Source organism: Podarcis filfolensis (assembly GCF_964270895.1).
Source record: "Podarcis filfolensis genome assembly, chromosome: 4".
Classification (NCBI taxonomy): domain Eukaryota; kingdom Metazoa; phylum Chordata; class Lepidosauria; order Squamata; family Lacertidae; genus Podarcis; species Podarcis filfolensis.
Window position 1 is genome coordinate 87,534,818 of NC_139607.1, and position 16,833 is coordinate 87,551,650.

A 16,833-nucleotide genomic window follows, 5' to 3' on the forward strand; every position below is an offset into this window, starting at 1 on the left:
TGGCTGTACAAAGAGTGCAAGGCTTGCTCAGGCTTGTTCCTGTAGTGTAGCAGTAAACTGTGGTTAGGCATTGTGTCTGAAGCAGGGTTGCGGCAGCCATTGAGGGCACCCCATTCCACATAATTTAAGGTGGGCAGGGAGAGAGACTTAAGTACAATTTTTCAACCAGGTCCAGGAATATATATATATATATATACTGTATTTTTCGCTCTATAAGACGCACCTAGTTTTAGAGGAGGAGAACAAGAAAAAAAATATTCTCTCCCTCTCTGCGCAGCGCCTCTCCAGCAAAGCGAGAGGAGAAACGGAAGGGGCTCTGTTTCTCCTGCCGCTTCGCTGAAGGAGCGCTGCACAAAGAGGGAAAGCTGTGCAGCGCCTCTCCAGCGAAGTGAAGTCAGAACAGCAAGAGGGATCGCTGCGCAGTGAAAGCAGCGATCCCTCTTGCTGTTCTGGCTTCTGGGATAGCTGCACAGCCTGCATTTGCTCCATAAGACGCACAAACATTTCCCCTTACTTTTTAGGAGGGAAAAGGTGCATCTTATAGAGCGAAAAATACGGTCTTTTTTAATGGCTCTACCAACAATAACCTCTAAACGTTGTTACAGGAAAACAGTTTGCTCGGTTAGAATCTCTGATGTGGCCGTCTGGAATTTGATAGTTCAGGAACGAAACAGAAATGCAATGGGAGGGGAATGAAAAGACCTTTCGTAAAAAGAACATACCACGTAAGGCCCTGTTGAAATCATGGAGACGCCTGATTTCACTTTCCAGCTTGTTACGCATGGCCTTGTCCAGCGATTCCCTCTTGGTGGTGGTCTTCACCAAGTCCTCATAGGCTTCTGAAATCCTCTGAATTTCTATTTCAAACTGAAAAGTTTGGAGGAGAGAGAGAGAGAGAGAGAGAATAAGGGAGAGCATACAACTTTCCATTAAAAGCTGGGCAGCGATGCATGTCAATCATTGACTCGAAACTTTTGAAAGAGAGGTTTGTGCAGTGGCCAGAAGTGTGTGCCAACTTTCACACTAGCACTGTGCCGCAGGAAGAATTCTCCTACAATGATGCCAAAAATACAACTCCTCCACAGGCATTAATAATCCTACTGCAGCTGAACGAAACCAGCTCCCCAGCCATCACAGAAGAAAGCGACTACAGCAATGGAAGAGGACGCAGCTCAGTGGTACAGCTCATGCTATCCAGCAGGCAGACCCAGGTTTAAATTCTCAGCAACTCTATGGAGAGCCATTGCTGGTCATGGCAATTCTACCAAGTCAAGCAGTTCCCCCAACTTACATCACATCATATTATCCAGTATTTATATACCACTATTCACTTTTTGGGGAAGCAGGTGGTGCTGTGGGTTAAACCACAGAGCCTAGGACTTGCTGACCAGAAGCTTGGCGGTTCGAATCCCCGCGACGGGGTGAGCTCCCGTTGCTCGGTCCCTGCTCCTGCCAACCTAGCAGTTTGAAAGCACATCAAAGTGCAAGTAGATAAATAGGTACCACTCCGGCAGGAAGGTAAACAGCGTTTCCGTGTGCTGCTCTGGTTTGCCAGAAGCGGCTTAGTCATGCTGGCCACATGACCCGGAAGCTGTACACCGGCTCTCTCGGGCAATAAAGTGAGATGAGCGCCGCAACCCCAGAGTCGGTCACAACTGGACCTAATGGTCAGATGTCCCTTTATCTTTACCTATTCACTTTTTGTTGTTGCTAGGCATGCAAATACCTATTGGTGTTATGGGCTGCACCGAAATGACCTCCCTGGGCTGCAAGCCTGGGCAGTGTGTCTAGAGGTCCTGGGCTGCCCAGACAACAAGACCCCCTCTCGGCCTCGCTGATGTGGTCTAAAGGAAATCAGAGCAATCCGTTTGGCACCAGCTTGGCTGCAGGAGCTATACAAGACACCACCCAACCGCCTTAAGTGCTCCTTAGCCTTTTCTTCTCCCAAGGCTGTCCTGCAAGGGACATCAAAGCAGTATATGCAGTGAAATATCCCACTTTCCTTCCATCATGGAATGCAAAGCAGCACTCACATCCAGTCTCCCATCCAAGCACTGACCAGACCTGGACCTACTTAGGTAGCAGCCTCATGTGCCTTCAGACCATGCTATTGAATTGGACCTTTACTGGGTCCCACACCGCTGCACTATGTAAGTTCCAATTTAGACATGGCCCTAAATTTATCATATTCTGGACCAAACCAGGCAGTGCTGTTCATCCCAATCAGCAAGTGGTGCAGGACACTTTTCTTGTGTCACCCAAGAGGATCAAGACACAAAGCCCAGTCCCACTCAACCACACCACGCACCTTCTGGAGTTTATCTGCTTTCTCATAGTAGCCCTCCAGCTCCTTCTGCAGGGCCTCATTGTCATCGGAGAGCATCTCCACCATCTGCTGGGCTCGCTGGACTATAGTGAAGGCATCTGGTGGGAGCGGCTGCTCCTGCTGCTGGCTCGGCGGAGTTGCAGGCAGGGACTGAGACGCCATGGCCATCGAGAGGGGCGGCAAAGAGGCAGAGTGCAGTGGGCCAGTAAGAGAGGAGGCCTGTGAGGACATCGGGCTGTGCTGCTGTTGCAGGGATGGGAAAGATGACTGGCACTGACGGCTGTATGGGAGGGGGAAACAGATGAGTGGTGGGAACAGATTAATCGGATCATCGGCAGTGTGAGCAATCAGTCTGCCAGAAGTGACTGCTTATTGGTGCTTAGTATCCCATACATGAATGGGACGCAGGTGGCGCTGTGGGTTAAACCACAGAGCCTAGGGCTTGCCGAGCAGAAGGTCGGCGGTTCGAATCCCCACAGCGGGGTGAGGTCCCGTTACTCAGTCCCTGCTCCTGCCAACCTAGCAATTCGAAAGTATGCAGTGCAAGTAGATAAATAGGCACCGCTCCAGTGGGAAGGTAAATGGCATTTCCGTGCGCTGCTCTGGTTCACCAGAAGCGGCTTAGTCATGCTGGCCACATGACCCAGAAGCTGTACGCCGACTCCCTCGGCCAGTAAAGCGAGATGAGCACCACAACCCCAGAGTCGTCCACCTAACAGTCAGGGGTCCCTTTACCTTTACCTTTATCCCATTCATGAACAGTGAAACACTTTCCCCAAGTGTGGATTTTTATGTAGCCAAAACAGTACCACCTGCACACAAGAGGGAGGTATCAGCAGACTTTTAAAGAAGTTCAAAAGGAATTCTGAGGGGCGGGGAGGAGAGAACAGCCCAATGAAGACTGAGCATGCTGGGCGTCCCCAGGATTCTGTTGGGGGCAAGGGATGGGAAAGGGTGGAAGTAGTGGATGGGAGCACTCCATGCTGCAACATTTTGTTGCAAGCCCCACCAGTTATAATAATATTAGTTACCGATATAACTCGACACCTATATAGCACTAAGTATGTACGGAGTAACTTTGTTTTTTTAAGGAAAAGTCTCTGCCCCAAGGACTTTACAATCCAACTTCCAGTAGTTGGAGAGACAACAAAGCAGAGGGTAAGGAAAGGGAGAGGTCAGCATGGGACAAATATGGGGAAAGGTGTTAGTTGCAGACAAGGGAGGGAACGCAAAAGAGCAGGAGGCGACTTTCTCTCAAGTTCTCTATCCAGAAATACTGAATTCTGGGAAATCTTACTGACCACTAGGAAAGCTTATTCAGCAAAATTTGTCTGGCAGCTGAAATTTCAGCGGGGATTTGCCAAACTATTTTCAAGCCTGTCTCTGCAACAACAGGCAGCAATTGGTGGGTTTTTTGGGGGGTGGGTTTTTTTAAGAACGCTGAGGGAACTAAATTCCACAACATGTGGTTGAGTACACAGTATACCTTTAAAACACATTTGAAGGACATTCTTTGCCTCAAAGGATTCTGGGCACTGTAGTTTACACCTCATAGAGTTACAATTCCCAGCAAGCCTTAAGAAACCAAAGTGCCCATAATTCTCTGATGGGGATATGTGCTTTGAATATCTTTTAAAGGTATAACTGTGCATGCAGCCACTTTATCTGCAATCATGTGGAAACACAAGCAAGCACAGTCCTGCTCCTAGCTAGAAGAACAGAACCAGGCCTTGTGCTCTGCACTAAATAGGGGACTGTGTTCTGCATAGGTTGGGCTGAAATAGTCATGGCCTCATGCGAACATGCCAGCAAACCTTTCTTTGAGGTTTGTATTGCTCCTTTAGATGTGCAGCTGTTAAACATGTTCATCTTCAGGATGAATAGCGCCTCTTCCCCTGTTTACAAACCACATTTGTCCCAGATCTGCCTTTGAAGCCTTTCCCTCAGATTGTATATATAAACTGCTAAGTGCAGAGTCTCAGCCTGTCCGTACAAGGCGACTGACACACCTCACCGTAGCAAGACAACCCATTTTAGAAAGAACTAACTCTCCCTGCCAGCAAATAGCCAGTCTCTCTTGCCAGCAAAAAGACACCCAGCAAACAGCTTATTTTTAAACAACTAACCCCGAACCAAATAAGAAGCAGCATTTCCATTGTAAAGGTTTTCTTTTTTTTATAAACCTCCATTGCCATTTGCTGCTTGCCTAGGGTGAGTTGCCAGTTCACCTAGGTGAGGAGATGAATGGAAATCACGCAAGGTTCAGTGTCATACTGCTTTCCTCCACTTTGACTGGCACCCCTTGTAGTTCAAAACAGCTGTGGAGGTCCTTGAATCAGATTGCAGCTGCAGAGACAGGCTAGTGGTGTTTTGATATAAATCACCTGATATAAATTTCCTGATACAAATCACCTCCGGATGCTCCTAATAGAACTATCCCCCTCCCACCCAAAATATAGGAAGTTGTTTTATACTAGGTCAGATAATTTTTCCCACTAGCCCAGTATTGACTTCTCTGACAAACAGAGGCTCTCTAGGAAGTCAGGCTGAGAAGACTACACTCAGTGCTATTTTTCCGGGGGGGGGGGGGGAGAGGTGCCGGAATTCACCATGAACACCTCCCTCATTCTCTTAGAATGGCACCCCCCTGGGAGGTGCCAGAACTGAGTTCCAGTGAGTTCCGGCTGAAGAAAAAAAGAGCCCTGGATCTACTACCATCTGGTGTGAGGAACCTTTGGCCCACCAGATGTTGCTGAACTACAACTCCCATCATCCCTGTCCACGCTTGTTGAGGCTGATGGGATTTCCAATTCAGCAATATTTTGTGGGCCAAAGCGTCCCACACCTGACCCCACTACTTTATCCTTCTAACTGGGGGTGCCATGGAGATATCTGCATGAAGAGCATGTGCTTGACCACTGGGCTTTGGTGCTTTTATCTTAAAAGCACACACATTCAGGAAATCTGATTACAGATTTCCTGACGTCGTGTCTGGTTTGGTCTTCACACAACCGGAGGAGATGTCCCATTCAGCACACATGGCTTGAGACTGGAGTGTGAGGCGCACGGAATCCATGTGCCTCACGCCTGGAAAATCCTCCGTCTGAAAGGAGACTTGCAGATGGAATCCTCTTACAACTTCCTGAGACTGTAACCCGAAGCTGACCCTGTTTTTCCTTTCCTTCTCCTCATTCCCTTGTTGCTACCTCGCTTACATAAAGAGGGCTTTTCGCATTTCTCTTGAAAGCCGTGCTTTTCTGGCTGGAAAAACACACACCCAACTCTCCGTATGTTGTTGCCCGAGACTCAAAACATGTGCTGATCAGATGGAATGCAAACGCTTCAGGAAGACAACACCAGCAGCCAAGGAGCTACGAGGGGCTGTGTCCCAGGTTGCCATTTCAGGAAACGTATTGCTGCAAAGCACTATGGACCTGATCCAAAAACTCAGCGCACAGAGCTTACCGCCCATTGCCCCCACTTGAACCTGGGAGTGTGGCCTACAAATATACCTAACGCTTTTCCCACTAGAAAGACAGCAGGAGGAAGGCATCATGTTGCAGAGGTAAAACAGCAGGGAGAAGCAATTCCCACCCCTTTGCCCACTGCTTCTCTCCTGGGATTCTAACTCCTCTGGGTCCCAGTTGCATGTTCACCACATCAAGTAGAGGGAAGATACGCAGCGATAGGATTGTGTTGGTGGGGAGGAGGAAGGAGGGAAATCATGCAAGAAGAGGAATAAGCAACACACTCCTGCTGCACATCTACAATGTGCACAAGCAGTACACAAAAGGTTTGTTTTGCCCTTTGGGGCAGTATTATTTTAGAGCCAATGGCTTTGAGCTGGACAATGTAACTTACCCAAGTGCTCCTCTCCCTGCAACCTGCCTAAATCTGCTCCAAAATGTGGAGGGAACCCCTGGAGCACATTTAGGGTTCATGTGGGGAGAGAAGTAGGTGAGGAGATTATATTATGCACAGTAGTTAAGAGTTGTTGCACTAGGGTAACTGCATAACTGAATACCAGGGCTGGGAAATATCCAGTTTTCAACATCGCAATATATCACCAGCTAAACATTGTGATATACAGTCATACCTTGGAAGTCGAATGGAATCCATTCCGGAAGTCCGTTCGACTTCCAAAACATTCAGAAACCAAAGTGCGGCTTCTGATGGGCTGCAGGAAGCTCCTGCAGCCAATCGAAAGCCGCAGAAGCCCCATCGGACGTTCGGCTTCCAAAAATAGTTCACAAACCAGAACAGTCACTTCCAGGTTTGCCGCGTTCGGGAGCCAAAACGTTTGAGAACTAAGCTGCTCAAAAACTAAGGTACAACTGTACTGAAATATCACGACATCTGAAATAAAGATAGAGCTATGTAAAAGGATTGGCTGGCTTCCCAGCTTTTCCTGCATCATGATTTTGCATTGCATGCACACACGCACATGATTTGCAATATATTGCCAGGTCAAAAATTATACAACTGCTATCATGATATGAACTTCAAACCAGTTTTGGATGGTACGCTGCCGAGCCCTAACACACATCATGATTTGCAACATATTGCCAGGTCCAAAATTATGAAACCACTGTCACGGTATGGATGATATTTCATTATATCTCCCAGCCCTACTGAAAACCACCCTGAGTCTGGAGTCTTACTTAACTTTAGGGAAAAAAGCAAAACCTCCCCCTAAAGATTGAAAGGAAGGCAATAAGAGGGCAAGGAGTTCAACATTACCTAGTCAGGCTATACTCTGGGGGAGGCTGATAACGGACAACAGCTACTTCGCTCCTCGCTGCCTGGGGCGCTGAATAGGAGGGCATCACCACTTCCTGGATGACTCCAGAATGCTGGTCGTTAAAAAACATCCCGAGCTCCTGAGCTTTGCTCACCGGAGAGACCACCTGCTTGCTTTTGTACGGGTAGTCTGGCGGCGGCCCCCTTGGATCCACACCTTTGCTGGTGGACTGAGGAGGGGACGGCCCTCCCGCTTTGAACCCTTTGCTTCTCCCCAAGGCGGGCGGATGCTGTTTCGTGCCGTTCCTCTCCAGCGACAACTGCATGATCCTCTCGCTAAGGTATCGCACGTGGCCTTGCTTCAGTTCCTTGAGCGCCTCGTCTTTGTGCGCCTGACCGCTGTTGGCCCGGGCCAACGTCGGCCTCCCTTCCGTTCTAGATTTTGGGCAGGAGGTTCCAGCCATGTAAAAACCTGCCCCAGCGGCGCTGCTGGGCTGCTGGCCCCTGAAAAACTGAGACTGGGCTTTGGCCTCTTCGTAAGTTGGCAGCTCTTCATTGTTCTGCTGAGGCTGGGCGCCCCTGGGCTGCTTCTCCATCGCAGTGCTGTCCCCTTGATGCTCCTGGCCCTGTGGTTCCTGCCGGGCCGACTGCTGGACCATTTGTGGGTCTTCGGGCACCAGGTTTTCCGTGGAAGAAGAAAGCAGCGTGCTGGCAGTGGGGTTGGATGGTCCCGCGCTCCCTGTGGCCTGGTGCTGGATGGCCAGCAGGTTCATGTTCTCGCTCGGGTTGCCATAGCGCAGCTCCTGGATCAACCGCTGTAACACAGTGCCAGGGGCAACGTCCTCCGAACCTCTCATTTCCACCTCTGAAACCTGGAGGAAGCTCGGGGGGTGGAAGTTGCAAGGGGGGTCTTCAGCTGAAGCAAGAGAAAAGATGGCCGACAGAGAAAGAAAGAGACACACAAAAAAGGAAAAGGTTGGATTATTTTGAATGAGGAAGATGGAGAAATCCTGCATGGCCCTTTCCTCCATCAATTATCCTACTGCCAACCTGAGTTCATTACTCAGCCAAATGTCAGGTGCAGCGTTAGAAACTCAGATATATAAGGTAAGTGCCAAATGGCGCCTTAAACCAGGGTTACAGCTGCCAAAATGGAATGCCTCGTTGTCATTTTGGGGCCAGACAGCTCTAAAGTCATATTTTTCAATACAGTGGTACCTTGGGTTAAGTACTTAGTTCATTCCGTAGGTCTGTTCTTAACCTGAAATTGTTCTTAACCTGAAGCACCACTTTAGCTAATGGGGCCTCCCACTGCCGCTGTGCCGCTGGAGCACGATTTCTGTTCTCATCCTGAAGCAAAGTTCTTAACCCGAGGTACTATTTCTGGGTTAGCGGAGTCTGTAACCTGAAGCGTCTGTAACCTGAAGCGTATGTAACCCGAGGTACCACTGTACAACCTTTGGGCTCCTGAAATTCAGATGAAATAGAACGGGTAGAAATCTACAGGATGTGTTGCAAGTGTGTGAAAACAGATCCGATGCTCCCCAGTCATGCACCTCCAGATGGTGGAGACGTCAAGCGCCGTCCTGGCGCCTGGGCATCTCCACTTGGTCTCAAGTAGACAACAGCAAGCTGGAAAATGCGCCTGGTGAATTTCAACTGTTGATCAGGGGGTAAGGCCAGTACAAAATAGGGAGGTGCAAGGGAAGAGGGATGTAAGAGCATCATTTGAGGGGGGGGTGGACTGATGAGACCTCTGTCCAGATGCTGCGGCTTGGTGGTTTAAATTTGGGCTGTGGTCTGGGGACTCCCCACCTCTGATCTTCAGGGACCAAATTGCTTCTGATTAAACCTAAGTGCCCTCTCTGTCCTGCACCTGGGTCCCATTCTCCTTGTATAATGATCCACTTGCAAGGCTCAACGTCAACAAGGATCTGAAGAAAGCTATTTGTCCAAAAAAAAAACCCCCAAAACAAACCAGTGTGAAACTCAATTGACAAAAGCAGCTAGAAAGCAGGGTTTTTTACAAGCACCAAGAACTTACTTTCAGTATCGCTGACAAAGTCTATCATTAACGGTGAACCATCCCGCCTGCTACCAAACAGCTGAGGATCTGTGTAAAGACAGCCAGTTTCTTCCAGTATCTGGGCAGGAGTACTGGAAGTGTAGCAAATGGATGGGAGGCCTATGAGAAAAGAAAAAGAAGAAAATATTTATCCATGAACTAGTCACGTTTTTGTTTTTTTTTTTAAATACCCCAACACTTTTCCTAAAGTGATTCACACTTGTGGTTTCTGAATTATGTTTAAGCGTTGTTTCACAACCCCCAACAAAGACATCCGTTGTATACATACTTCGCAGTGAATCATTTCAGATGTCTGTCTACATAAAAGGCTGCATGCAGAAACACATTTTACTGCAAACAACACAACCTTGCCACAGAACTGTAAGAGGGAAGTCACGGACAGGATAAGCACCCAGGCCATATTGGCAAGCGTTCAAAGACTTAATAGATGATAGATAAATGGTCATTCATTTATTGGCAGCTCCCAGTATTTTCCAATTCTAAATTTTCAAGGAAAACTCACATCGCTGGTCAGTGGTTAAGCTGCTCTAGAATTACAATGGAGTTTTTGAAGCCAAGTGACTCACCGCTCTTCTGATTGCTAATGGCTTAGTTCCCCAGCTATCGCAGCCTTGGATTAGGACTTGGGTGGGCTTAGAATTTGAACTTTATGTCCACAAGCAACATATTAAAACTACATCACTGCATGCAAGCAAATTGCTTTTGGTTGGTTTCAGAATTTTTTGATCAAAACAGACATAGCGTCAATTCAGATGCAGTAGGAAACCAGGGTTTCCCATTACATGAACAAGCCTCAGGCTTATCCACAGCCTCTAACCTTCTCCTCTTTTGTGCCCACAAGGAGATTGGCAACTTCTGTTTTAAACAATCCAGAGTATCTCAGTCTGGGGATCTGAGGAACCTGCGGCCCTTCAGTGTTGTTGGACTACAATTACTTGACAATTAATCTCTTATCATTGGCCATGCTAGATGGGGCTGATGGGTGTTGGAGTCCAACATAAATCCAATCCCTTGTTTAAAATATGGTTCAGGACAAGCCAAGATGTAAAACTGTGATTTAATCTGGGTTTGGTCTAACAAACCATAGCTCCCTGTACATTTGAACTCAAGGAACTGTGGTTTGCTTCAATGGAGAAGTGGAAGCTTCTGATCTCCTCACAGTAAGGTAAGAGGAGAGGACGGAGGAGCATTCAAGTTTCCTATTATGTCCAAAATACCACACAGACATGTATGATGCACATACACCTCTTACTGCAGTACAATGAGGTATATAAAGTATGTTCTTGTCCATAAACTTTAAATCTGGACAACAGGTGGTAAATAACATGCTGGACATTTATACTATCCAGAGGCCACTGTCACAAGAATAACTGATTATATGGCTATATTGCCTGCATCTGCACAAGGAAATTTAATTTCCAGAAACTATTGTTTTGAATTAATATGGCCCATTCCCTGTTTTACATGCTATGTTAACTAATTTAACACTTTTAAAAAAGCATTAGTGGGAAAAGCCATTCACAGTGCCATTCATGAATGTGCTCTTTGCTTATTTTTTGGATATAAACTCTCTATTACAGCAAGTTGACAATTTATATAAGAGAAAACACGCCCGATTTGTCTTACAACACCGTAATATTTAAATTCAGACTGCTTAATTTATGGCAGTCCCAGTGGAATATGTCCCTCTCTTGATTTCATTATCTACTGCAGTAACCATATAAGTTTAGAACCATAGAATGAAATTGCACAGACAACATTCCTTGGTTTGTATGAAAGAGATAACAATGGCTTTGAAAGAGTTTTTAGCTGGGTGTTCTGGGAAGAAGGAATAAGAAAGACTGGGATCCATCTTGGGCAGGTTGGCTGAAGGCTGGCTGCACTGCTGTGGGGGACAAACCCCTCCTGAAATGAACATGCTGTAAGATCTGGACTCCCTGCAGGCAGACTGAAGGTATAAATGGGTGAATAAACCATATTTCTTAAAGCTATGGCATTATCTGCCATGTCTCAGTTATCCAAAGGAACACAGACCCTTGGTGAGTGCCTGGAACCCCCAGGAATCTTGCAGAACATGGGGGTGTCACATTACATTTGTAACAATACGTTTTGCTGAGAGTCAAAAAGCAATCAAGCCATGTAATCCAGTAGTCAAGTGAGCGATCAACTGATCACGGATTAAGCGAGTACAGCAAGCAAATCAGCCTGGAAACCCCTCACAAATCTGATTCTACTGACCAAAAAAAATTGCAGCAGGAAAGCAGCTTATCTCAGTGGAGTCTGGGTGTGCAAACTATTGAAGTGGCACATTACATCTCACCAAAATGTATGTGTGCGTGATCATGCACAGAAATTGGGATTCTTGTATCAGACGCAGAGTAGGAAATGAATACAAATGAATTTCTTGCCTTCTAAAACTGCTTCCCTCTCCCTTCTCCCCAGTCTCTCAAATTGCAAAACCCCTCCCTTTTATTCTTTAATCATTTGATGAAAGGGGGCAAGAGTTTTATTATAGCATTGTTTTTTAAGCTGGGAATTATGGGGAAGGAGGCCAGCCTTAGCATCTGGAGAGACAGCCGTAAATCCAGCTCAAGCTGACTCACATCCTTTTAATCAGAATTGCACCCTGGATAGGAGAAGACGGCTCTCCTATGGCCTCGGGGCAGCTAACATTAACACGCCTTGCTCTCCTAGACACAATGTAGGTGTTAACTGGTTTGGAAACACAGCTGAACAAAGAGGCAAGTTGGTTTGATGCAGCTGATCTCAGTATCTCATCCCTGTGTATACCGCCAAATCAACCAACTTCATCAAACTCAGATAAGCATGTTGGAAATATCTTACAAAAGCTATGTTGGCTTGTAATGTAGGAATCATGGGCGAAGCCAGGATTTAGGTTGGGGGTGGGACCAAGCTATCTGGAATAATACGATATGGAATTAATACAACAATTGAAACAGTTAAAACAATAAAGCCACAAGTTCAGTTCAGGGGAATGCTTGCCTAAACAGGTGAGTCTTCAGGAGCCGGCAGAATGCCAACACAGATGGGGCCTCTCCTGTTTCAAGAGAGAAAGCATTCCACAACACTGGTGTCACCAGTGAAAATCCTGCCTCTATGTTACCGCAAGACAATAATCATCAAGTCATGGCAAAACTAGCTGGGTTACATTGGCTGATCATGGTGCCCTTAAGAAAAGTTTCCCATCCCTTTGTAGCTGACTGCATCTTCCTATGAACTCTCTGGAGCAGGGGTAGGCAACCTAAGGCCTTTGGGCTGGATGCGGCCCAATCGCCTTCTCAATCCGGCCAGCAGACGGCCCAGGAATCTGCATGTTTTTACATGAGTAGAATGTGTACTTTTATTTCAAATGCATCTCTGGGTTATTTGTGGGGCATAAGAATTCGTTCATCTCCCCCCCCCCAAAAAAAAATATAGTCCTGCCCACCACATGGTCTGAGGGACAGTGGACCGGCCCACGGCTGGAAAAGGTTGCTGACCCCTGCTCTGGAGGGTTACTTGGCCCTGAACAAAGTCGGATGTAGTGATGGAGAGAGGAGGACATGGGAAATTTTATTTCCATGAGCTTCCTTATGCTAGCTTACCTTAGACCCCAAGCCACTATATGTGAAGCCATACATACATAATTGTCCAAGCCATTTAGTGAGCCACTGCACCTAAATAACCTGCCATGTGTCCACCCCAGGTATGCTAAGTCTCCAGATGTGTCCCAGCCATAATTATAATCATAATAATTTATACCCTGCCCATCTGGCTGGGCTTCCCCAGCCACTCTGGGCGGCTTCCAACCAAATATTAAAATACAGTAATACATCAAACATTAAAAGCTTCCCTAAACAGGGATGCCTTCAGATGTCTTCTAAAAGTTTGGTAGTTACTGTTCTCTTTGACATCTGGTGGGAGGGCATTCCACAGGGCGGGCGCCGCTACCGAGAAGGCCCTCTGCTCGGTTCCCTGTAACCTGGCTTCTCGCAGTGAGGGAACCGCCAGAAGGCCCTCGGCACTGGACCTCAGTGTCCAGGTAGAATGATGGGAGTGGAGACGCTCCTTCAGATATACTGGACAGAGGCCATTTAGGGCTTTAAAGGTCAGCATCAACACTTTGAATTGTGCTCGGAAATGTACTGGGAGCCAATGTAGGTCTTTCAAGACCGGTGTTATGTGGTCTCGGCGGCCACTCCCAGTCACCAGTCTAGCTGCCACATTCTGGATTGTAGTTTCCGGGTCACCTTCAAAGGTAGCCCCACGTAGAGCGCATTGCAGTAGTCCAAGCGGGAGATAACCATAGCATGCACTACTCTGGCGAGGCAGTCCGCAGGCAGATAGGGTCTCAGCCTGCGTACCAGATGGAGCTAGTAGACAGTTGCCCTGGACACAAAATTGACCTGTGCCTCCATGGACAGCTGTGAGTCCAAAATGACTCCCAGGCTGCGCACCAGGTCCTTAAGCTGCACAGTTACCCCATTCAGGACGAGGGAGTCCTCCACACCCGCCTGCCCCCTGTCCCCCAATAACAGAACTTCCGTCTTGTCAGGATTCAACCTCAATCTGTTAGCCGCCATCCATCCTCCAACTGCCTCCAGACACTCACACAGGACCTTCACTGCCTTCACTGGTTCTGATTTAAAAGAGAGGTAGAGCTGGGTATCATCTGCATATTGATGGACACCCAGCCCAACCCCCCTGATGATCTCTCCCAGCGGCTGCATGCAGATGTTGAAAAGCAAGGGGGAGAGGACAGAACCCTGAGGCACCCCACAAGTGAGAGCCCAGGGGTCTGAACACTCATCCCCCACCACCACTTTCTGAACACGGCCCAAGAGGAAGGAGCGGAACCACTATATGACAAGTGCCCCCAGCTCCTCTAGACGGTCCAGAAGGCTGTTATAGTCGATGGTATCAAATGCCACTGAGAGATCCAGCAGAACTAGGAAACAGCTCTCACCTTTGTCCCTAGCCCGCCGGAGATCATCGACCAGTGCGACCAAGGCAGTTTCAGTCCCATGATGAGGCCTGAATCCCGACTGGGAAATATAGAAGGCTTCTCTCCCAAGGGCAGTAAGGCTGAAACGTTCCTGGACTTTGCAGTACCAGAATTCAATACACAGTGGTACCTCGGGTTACATACACTTCAGGTTACATACACTTCAGGTTACAGACTCCACTAACCCAGAAATAGTACCTCGGGTTAAGAACTTTGCTTCAGGATGAGAACAGAAATCATGCAGCAGCGGTGCGGTAGCAGCGAGAGGCCCCATTAGCTAAAGTGGTGCTTCTGGCTAAGAACAGTTTCAGGTTAAGAACAGACCTCCAGAACGAATTAAGTACTTAACCCGAGGTACCACTGTATTTGTGACTGTGTTTTCCAATAAAAGGGGAAAAAATAGGGTTCGGGAAAGACTTTGAAACTGCATGTTAGAATCCACATACATATCACTAGGGAACAAGTGCTCAGGGACATCTCACCAACATAATACAACATTTTATACACCCAACAGATATCAGCAAACATTATCTTACACAAGCAAGGTACTCATCATTCATATTAAGCAATTTGGTGACTGTATCTGAATGCTGACAATCCTGATTTGCTTTGTGGACATTCATAAGCGAATGCTGAATATACCGTATTTTTCGCACCATAGGGCGCACCGGACCATAGGGCGCACCCAGTTTTTAGGAGGGGGGAAACAAGAAAAAAAACATTCCCCCCCCCAGCCCCAAAGAGCAACGTACAGGCTGCACACAACCTCTCCCTGCCAGAGGGGTTGCGCGCAGCTATGGAAGAAGGCAAGGCAGCGAGCGGGATCCATCCCGCTCGCTGTTTTGGCTTCCCCTTTAGCCCCGTGCAGCCTCTCCCTCCCGGGAGACGCTGCGCAGGGCTAAAGAAGCCATAGCCCCGTGCAGCCTCTCCCTGCCGGAGGGGTTGCACGCGGCTATGGCACAAGCCTGCATTCGCTCCATAGGACGCACACACATTTCCCCTCAATTTTTGGAGGGGAAAAACTGCGTCCAAGAGCGAAAAATACGGTAATATTTATGCAACTGTCAACATTTATGTTGCGCTTTCAAATATTCACACACACAAAAATTACACTGTCAACAATTTACATGTGAAATACTGACTGCTATAAATTTTCAGCCATCCACTGAGGCAGGTCTGAAAGCTGATTTCTTGTCTCCTGGCTCTTTGTCATGCCAAAGAATGGCCAAGAGATCCACCACATTGGAGCTGTTAAAAGGGCTGTGAAGAAGGATCCCCAGCACTCCCCAACACTCCAACAAACCCTGCAAGACGTCGGGCAGACGGTTGGGATAAACCTCGGTCCTCCAGATGTGTTGGGACTACAACTCCCATCATCCCTAGCTAACAGGACCAGTAGTCAGGGATGATGGGAATTGCAGTCCCAAAAATATCTGGAGGGCCGAGCTTGGGGATGCCCGGGATAAATGGATGCTGTCTAGGATGCAATTCAAGCCTGAGTCAGGTGACATTAAAAGGCATCAAGACACAACAAGCCGAACTTGAGCAACTTGTCTTGACTTCAAAGACACTCCCCTATTTCTCCTGCTTCCTGACTGCTACCTCAGATGGTGGATCCTGGGCTGTCCCCTTTGCCTTTGACCTGACAGTGGCCTCTCCAACCCTCTGCTGCTACCCCAGAGCCTTCTGCATGGCTCTCTGCGCCTGCCCCGTGACCCTTTGCTCCATAACTGCTTGATCCGGTGCCTGACTCCCAAGTCCCTCCCCATACCCATGCTCCTGGACTTTCCAATCCTTGTCCACACCTAAACCAAGCTTGCCTCAGAGCTAGACCAAGGCTACAGAGCTAGGCCAGCTACAACCAACCCACTCTGAATTTTGGGCTCATTCTACACCTTTCTGTGTCAAACCCACACAGTTATGTGGTGAAATAAAAATTTTAAGGTTATATATATATATATATATATATATGTGTGTGTGTGTGTGTGTGTATATATATATAATGTTCATAACTGCATATATAGGCCACATGTCTGGAACCCCACAGAAACCATTTTGTCCCTCCCAAATTGACCTCAAATATTTCTCTGCAAGGTCGAAGGAAAATGGAGAAGCCTTTCCATTGTCTTTTTGTTCACAAATCCTGTCTTAAGGGTATGTCTGTGTTTGAATAGGGTGAGCCTGTGACCTGGCTCAGGAACTAAGTATTTATCATTACAAAAGACTGGCCAGGCTCCCCAGGTAATCCAATCAAGTGACTATTAACAGATAACCTGCCAGACAGGAGATAAGCAACGCACTCAGATTTCTGTTGTAGACCGCCCTTGCTGTGATGTAGGTATGATGTATCTGGGGGGTGGTCTTGAGCTACACCCCTTTCTGTGATGTGGGTATGATGTTTCTGGGGGGTGGTATTGGACTCCAGGGTGGGGAATTTAAAATGTCTATATAAGGGCAGGCACACCTTTGTTCTGGGTCCTCCTCCTTTCCTGCATGTGAGGGGAGCACCCTGTTGCAACAGATCAATAAAGATCAGGCTTACTAGCTGCTTTGCTTCTCAATATTCTCTGGTTGGCCTCTGTTATTTTCTCCAACCGGTGGAGAACCTACAAAGGACTCTATAAGGGCTCTTGTGTCCCCCATAAGAAAATAAGGGCTGGTTTTTGTTTATTACAG

At 47.6% G+C, this 16,833-nt stretch overlaps 1 protein-coding gene across 7 annotated transcripts in view; it reads right to left on the reverse strand.

Annotated features, from left to right (window-relative positions):
* AMOTL1 (angiomotin like 1) overlaps positions 1-16,833 on the reverse strand; it is a 78,453-nt gene that overhangs the window by 29,303 nt on the left and 32,317 nt on the right. For all 7 annotated transcript variants that reach the window (XM_083609646.1, XM_083609645.1, XM_083609649.1 and 4 more), the window contains 4 exons: positions 9,111-9,251; positions 7,067-7,982; positions 2,309-2,606; positions 723-867 (listed from right to left, as the gene is read on the reverse strand). In XM_083609646.1, the coding sequence (XP_083465772.1) occupies positions 723-867; positions 2,309-2,606; positions 7,067-7,982; positions 9,111-9,251 (1,500 nt within the window). The remainder of the gene's footprint in view (positions 1-722; positions 868-2,308; positions 2,607-7,066; positions 7,983-9,110; positions 9,252-16,833) is intronic.